This window comes from Rhagoletis pomonella, unplaced genomic scaffold, assembly GCF_013731165.1.
Source record: "Rhagoletis pomonella isolate Grant_MI unplaced genomic scaffold, Rhpom_1.0 Rhpom_scaffold_08049, whole genome shotgun sequence".
NCBI lineage: Eukaryota > Metazoa > Arthropoda > Insecta > Diptera > Tephritidae > Rhagoletis > Rhagoletis pomonella.
In genome coordinates, this window is record NW_023466577.1 from 1 (window position 1) to 6,994 (window position 6,994).

Genomic DNA, 6,994 nt, shown 5'->3' on the forward strand with positions numbered 1-6,994 from the left:
TTCACCATGGAACTCAACTGCTTATTCGCTTAGTACAAAGAGCGCAACTTTGGCCGGAGTACACGGCATTACAGGCCAATAATTGCGTCCCGAGTTCGAGCAGCATTGTTTCGCTATCACCATTTCTTGATGACTTTGGAATTATTAGAGTCGGCGGGCGATTAAAAAACTCTATGCTTAGTTTTGAATCGCGCCACCCATGCATTATTCCGAAGGATCATCCACTGACATTTAGTATAATAACCTTTTTTCATCGCAAACAACATCACGCAGGTCCTCAAGCTTTACTCGCCTTCATTCGAATGCAGTTTTGGCCCATAGGTGGTCGGAAAACAGTCACTCGAGTCCTACAAAAATGCATTATTTGCTGCAAATCGAGACCGCGCCTTGTCGAGCACATAATGGCCGACCTGCCTAAAGAGCGAATTCAGGCCTCGCGCCCATTCATAGTCACCGGTGTGGACTACTGTGGGCCATTTTATTACAAGCCTGAATTACGCAATAAATCGCCCACAAATGTTATGTAAGCGTTTTCATTTGCTTCGCCACAAAGGCTGTATGGATGGAGTTGGTAAGAGACCTCTCAACAGGTGCTTTCATTGACGCGCTAAAACGATTCATCGCTACGCGTGGCATACCCAGCTGCATCTGGTCTGACAATGCGTCGAATTTTGTAGGCGCCAAGAACGAGCTTAAAGAACTACGGAACTTAGCCCTCAGCGAGAAACACCGCAGCGAAGTCCACAACTTTTGCCTCAGTAATGGCTTTGATTGGCGTTTCATCCCACCTCGCTCTCCGCACTTTGGCGGTTTGTGGGAAGCGGCCGTAAAAACAGCCAAACAACATTTCTATCGTTCCGTTGGCTCATCACTGCTTGGCTTCGATGAATTGCGTACTTTGGTATGTCAAATCTGTGCTGTAATTAACTCTCGTCCTCTCGTACCCCTTTCAGAAAACCCAGAGGATTTAGATGTGCTAACGCCAGGCCATTTTTTGATTGGTGGTTCTCTGACAGCTCTTCCGGAACCGGATCTAACGACGCTAAACTACGACCGACTTGATCGATGGCAGCGTGCAACATACATTAAACAGGTTTTTTGGAAGCGGTGGACTCAAGAGTATCTAACTCTTCTACAGCAACGCGCAAAGTGGCGTTTACCTCATGCCAACATTCAAGTCAATGATGTCGTATGCATAAAGGAAGAAAACTCACCACCACTGAAGTGGTCTCTAGCACGGGTAATCGAAGTTGTCCCTGGAGCAGACGGTGTCGTACGTGTGGCACTTTTAAAAACATCTAGCGGTATAACGCGACGAGCCGTGAACAAGCTGTGTGTCCTCCCGGTGAAGGATTCTGTTGAAAGCCCTGACCTTTCAACGGGGGGGAGGATGTTCGGAGCAGCAGCGGATAAGCCAGCAACATAAAATATGTTTATCAAAATCAATATGAATAACGTTATCTGATCACACTGAAATTTTCATACTCAATTGAGCTGCATATTTACTTGTATGTATTTAAACTGTGCTAATTTTGTTTCCCCTTTATACTATGTATAAAGCATGCGTATATACATACATACATATATGTATGTGCATACGTACCGCCCGCGCTCAGTTGGATACATTCGTATGCAAGCAAGCGAAAAATAGTACATATGTATGTAAGCAATATTGTGTGCGCGGGTGCATACGTGCATAAATATATATATGTAAATTCTCATGCTTTTAAGAAAACTGGTTTTCTATTGTTGGTGATGAATTTGCAGTTATCCAATGTAATTAGGACATACTTAAATAGTTCAAGGTGAACTTTCTGTTAGTTAGTCGCGGACCAAATCTTGTTAAATACAGTTGCTTAACTTATGCATACATCGTTTGTTTTATTTTAATAGCTGCTAAAAAGGCTTAGTAGCTCAACATTTGGTGACCCCGACGTGATCGTATCACGCGATTTTTGGTTTGTTTCCGGCCGCTTACTGAGATAATTCTGCCACACTAGTGTAAACGTCAGCAACTTCGTCATGCCAGGGGAAGATGCAGATCGAGTAGCCTTTCTAAAGCTGAAAACAAAGGCCATATTCAGCAGACTGGAGAGCTTGATTAACGAGTTGGACGCAGACAAGCTACACAGTATGGATGAGTACAGTCTTTCAGCAATGCTAGAATCCTTAGGCGAATTGAAATCCAGTTTTTCTGCCGCACACACAAGCCTAGAGGAATTGGACTTCGACTCCATTGCCAGCGACCTGCCAAGTAACTTCGATGCTGCTCTAATCAACCTTAGAGCTACACTGCAACGCGAGATTGGTAAACGTAGTGCCTCGCAACATTGCTCCACGCTCAGAATGAACTCCAGTGAGACCCAATCAATCATTGTGAACGCTAATAGCTCACGCTTGCCATTGCTGACACTGCCTAGATTCAGTGGCGCCTACACCGAGTGGATAAATTTCTATTCAATGTTCACGTCAATAATCGACAAGGACAGCGACCTCACCAACATCGACAAATTGCAGCATCTTCGTTCCTGTCTGAGCGGCGCTGCCCTTGACACCGTGCGCTCGCTGGAAATAAACGACGCTCTTTATAACACTGCATTAGATCTTTTACAAAAGCGCTTCGATAACAAACGTCTTATATTTCAGGCACACGTCAGGGAGATATTTGGGCTAGAGAGGGCAGATTCAAACGTAACCAAGCTACGAGAGCTGACAGATAAGGTCACAGCACACATACGCGCATTGCAGTCGCTCGCATCCAATGGGAAGATCGCAGATGGCATCATCGTACAATTGGTGATCCAGAAACTTGACAAAAAGACGCAAGCTAAATGGGAGGAGAGTTCATCGGTCAGCGAACTGCCATCCTGGGATCAATTAGCTATGTTCTTGGAGAAGCGCTGCAGAACACTCGAGAACGTTGAGCATTCTATGCAGACACCGACTGGTCAGGCGGTAAAAGCTACCAAGAACGTGAGTACTTGTCAGAGGAAATCCTTTGTTGCTTCCAACGGCTCAAAAGGTGTTTGTGTGTTTTGTGGATCTGCCGAGCATGCAATTTATAGCTGTCAACTCTTCGCAAATTTGTCTCCGAACTTACGCCTGAGGGAAGTTAAGAAGCTTTCCCTTTGTCTTAACTGCCTAAAGACTGGGCATCAAATTCGTGACTGCAAATCCGGATCGTGCCGCGCCTGTCAGTCGAAACACCACACGCTCTTGCATTTCGAACGCTCAACTGCATCGTTAAACAATAGTCAAGCCGAAGCTTCGTCGGCAGCTACAGTTCAATCCAACGCTATGACTGCATCGTTATCTGTGTCGCCTAGTGCCCCAGTATCTCCTTCTGATGCTGTGTTCCTAGCTACTGCCGTCGTTCTGGTAAAAAATCGTGCTGGAAGCTTCGTGCCTTGCAGGGCGCTTTTAGATTCTGGCTCCCAGTTACACTTTGTCACAACTCGCCTTGCAAACCAATTGCAGCTTGTAAAAGCAAAATCTTCTGCTACAGTATCTGGCATTGGAGATGCCAATTTCTCAACGGAGGGTTACTCAGTCGACCTCGTACTGAAGTCGCGGACTTCAGATTTCTCAACAAACATAACAGCTGTTGTTGTGTAAACCATAACCGACAACCAGCCTGGCTGCTCCGTGAGCACCAACGAGTGGAATGTTCCGTCGAATATACAACTAGCTGATCCTGGGTTCAACTTACCGCAGCGAATTGATCTGCTCATTGGAGCAGCATTGTTCTTCGATCTGCTATGTGTGGGGCAGATACGCTTGGCATACGGTTTACCACTCCTTCAGAAAACACGCCTCGGTTGGGTGCTATCTGGAGGGGGGCAACAAGCTCCAAAACTATCATCTTTTGTGGTGCGACGGAAGTCCTCCAGTGATATTATTTCCACTCGGTTGGACGATTTAGTGCGTCAGTTCTGGGAAATAGAGCACAACTTCGAGCCGATCTCTAAGGCCTCCCAAGAAGATATCGACTGCGAAGCCCACTTCCGGGAAAATTATTTGCGATTGTCATCAGGCGAATACTCAGTTCGTCTTCCCATGAAGCGTAGTGTGGAGGCCCTTGGAGACTCCTATTTGCAAGCTCGTCAACGCTTCGAAAGTCTTGAACGAAAATTCGCTCGTAACCCTGAGCTTAAAACAGAATATAGTAAGTTCATAAAGGAATATCTGGACCTTAATCACATGTCGCTAGTTACCAATGAGGTTTTTCAACAATGCAAGTATTTTCTGCCGCATCATTGCGTCATCAAGGATGACAGTAGCACAACAAAGCTGAGAGTGGTTTTTGATGGCTCTGCATCCACTACTTCGGGCTTTTCGCTGAACGACCTACTCATGGCAGGCCCAACTATTCAGCCGAAACTTTTTAATATCCTTATTAGATTTCGTACTTTTTCCATAGCACTTACTGGGGACATCTGTAAGATGTATAGGTGTGTTCGCGTCACCCCACCAGATAGCATGCTCCAATGCATATTGTGGCGTGAATCTCCTCAGGAAAACTTTGCCATCTATAAGTTAGACACGCTGACTTATGGAACTAAGCCTGCGTCATTTCTGGCCATACGTGCCATGCACCAACTCGCAGCTGACGAATCCTCGACTTACCCCATTGGTGCAGAAATAGTGCGTCGAGACTTCTACGTAGATGACTTGATATCTGGAGGCGATTCGATGGAAGAAGTACTGAATATCAAGCTACAAACAACTAGCCTCCTTGCTCGAGGAAACTTTAAGTTACGCAAGTGGTGCTCTAATAGTCCAGATATCCTTCGTGATATACCTGACGTAGACAAGGAACGTTTCCTTAAGTTTGACGATGGCAGTGACATCACCAAAGCTCTGGGACTAGTTTGGGATCCGGTCAAGGACAAGCTGCTATTTTCGTTTGTGCCACAACGAGAACTCGGTAAAAACTCAAAACGCTCTGCGTTGTCTACTCTAGCTCGCTGTTACGATCCCCTTGGACTAATGGGCCCTACGCTGACCAAGGCGAAGATTCTTCTGCAACGCATGTGGAGAGACAAGCTTGAGTGGGATGAGAGTCTACCGCAATCGTTAAACACCGCCTGGTCTGTCTTTTGCAGCGGGTTTGCAGACATACAGCACCTATCATTTCCTCGTTACGTCTTGCAACCTGGGGCCATTACAGAAATTCATGCATTTTGCGATGCAAGCCGTGAAGCTTATGGGGCTTGCGTTTATACGCGTTCAGCCAAGGATAGTAAGGTACAAGTGCACCTGTTGTGTTCGAAGGCCCGTGTCGCTCCACTGAAGACTATCACCGTGCCCAAGCTGGAACTCTGTGCAGCAACACTGCTGGCACAACTCATGGGTGAGTTTACAAAAATGAAGCTTTTTAACTGTTCATTTCATTGTTGGTCAGATTCCTCCACTGTCCTCTCGTGGCTGCGAGAAGAACCATCGAAATTTAACGTATTTGTCGCTAACCGAATTTCCACCATACATCAATTAACGGAGGGCATGCGGTGGCACTATGTTCCGACAGCAATGAATCCGGCGGACATTTTATCCAAAGGAGCTACCCCGCAGGAACTTCTAGGATCTTCACTTTGGATGCACGGCCCGTCATTTTTGCGAGAAGTGGAGGGCAGCTGGCCGCGCATGTGTCTACCACAACCAAAACTTCCAGAACTTCGACAAAAGGTGTTGCTTGCCGCACATAACCGCAATGACATTTCGCTTTCGTTCAAGTACATTAATTCATTTGGAACAATGCAGCGCATTTTTGGGTACGTCAGCAAATTTGTCAATATTACAACATCGCCAAGCTCTTCGCAGCAGAGCTTCACCATGGAACTCAACTGCTTATTCGCTTAGTACAAAGAGCGCAACTTTGGCCGGAGTACACGGCATTACAGGCCAATAATTGCGTCCCGAGTTCGAGCAGCATTGTTTCGCTATCACCATTTCTTGATGACTTTGGAATTATTAGAGTCGGCGGGCGATTAAAAAACTCTATGCTTAGTTTTGAATCGCGCCACCCATGCATTATTCCGAAGGATCATCCACTGACATTTAGTATAATAACCTTTTTTCATCGCAAACAACATCACGCAGGTCCTCAAGCTTTACTCGCCTTCATTCGAATGCAGTTTTGGCCCATAGGTGGTCGGAAAACAGTCACTCGAGTCCTACAAAAATGCATTATTTGCTGCAAATCGAGACCGCGCCTTGTCGAGCACATAATGGCCGACCTGCCTAAAGAGCGAATTCAGGCCTCGCGCCCATTCATAGTCACCGGTGTGGACTACTGTGGGCCATTTTATTACAAGCCTGAATTACGCAATAAATCGCCCACAAATGTTATGTAAGCGTTTTCATTTGCTTCGCCACAAAGGCTGTATGGATGGAGTTGGTAAGAGACCTCTCAACAGGTGCTTTCATTGACGCGCTAAAACGATTCATCGCTACGCGTGGCATACCCAGCTGCATCTGGTCTGACAATGCGTCGAATTTTGTAGGCGCCAAGAACGAGCTTAAAGAACTACGGAACTTAGCCCTCAGCGAGAAACACCGCAGCGAAGTCCACAACTTTTGCCTCAGTAATGGCTTTGATTGGCGTTTCATCCCACCTCGCTCTCCGCACTTTGGCGGTTTGTGGGAAGCGGCCGTAAAAACAGCCAAACAACATTTCTATCGTTCCGTTGGCTCATCACTGCTTGGCTTCGATGAATTGCGTACTTTGGTATGTCAAATCTGTGCTGTAATTAACTCTCGTCCTCTCGTACCCCTTTCAGAAAACCCAGAGGATTTAGATGTGCTAACGCCAGGCCATTTTTTGATTGGTGGTTCTCTGACAGCTCTTCCGGAACCGGATCTAACGACGCTAAACTACGACCGACTTGATCGATGGCAGCGTGCAACATACATTAAACAGGTTTTTTGGAAGCGGTGGACTCAAGAGTATCTAACTCTTCTACAGCAACGCGCAAAGTGGCGTTTACCTCATGCC

At 46.3% G+C, this 6,994-nt stretch overlaps 1 protein-coding gene across 1 annotated transcript; it reads left to right on the plus strand.

The window, feature by feature from the left end:
* Nucleotides 1–562: 562 nt before the first annotated feature.
* LOC118755953 lies at nucleotides 563–6,328 on the plus strand. Its single transcript, XM_036490744.1, has 7 exons — nucleotides 563–893; nucleotides 954–1,240; nucleotides 1,894–1,958; nucleotides 2,001–2,973; nucleotides 3,148–3,558; nucleotides 3,634–5,353; nucleotides 5,405–6,328. The coding sequence occupies exons 1-7, from the start codon at nucleotides 563–565 to the stop codon at nucleotides 5,857–5,859; spliced, it is 4,242 nt and encodes a 1,413-aa protein (XP_036346637.1). The 3' UTR covers nucleotides 5,860–6,328.
* The last annotated feature ends 666 nt before the right edge of the window (nucleotides 6,329–6,994 follow it).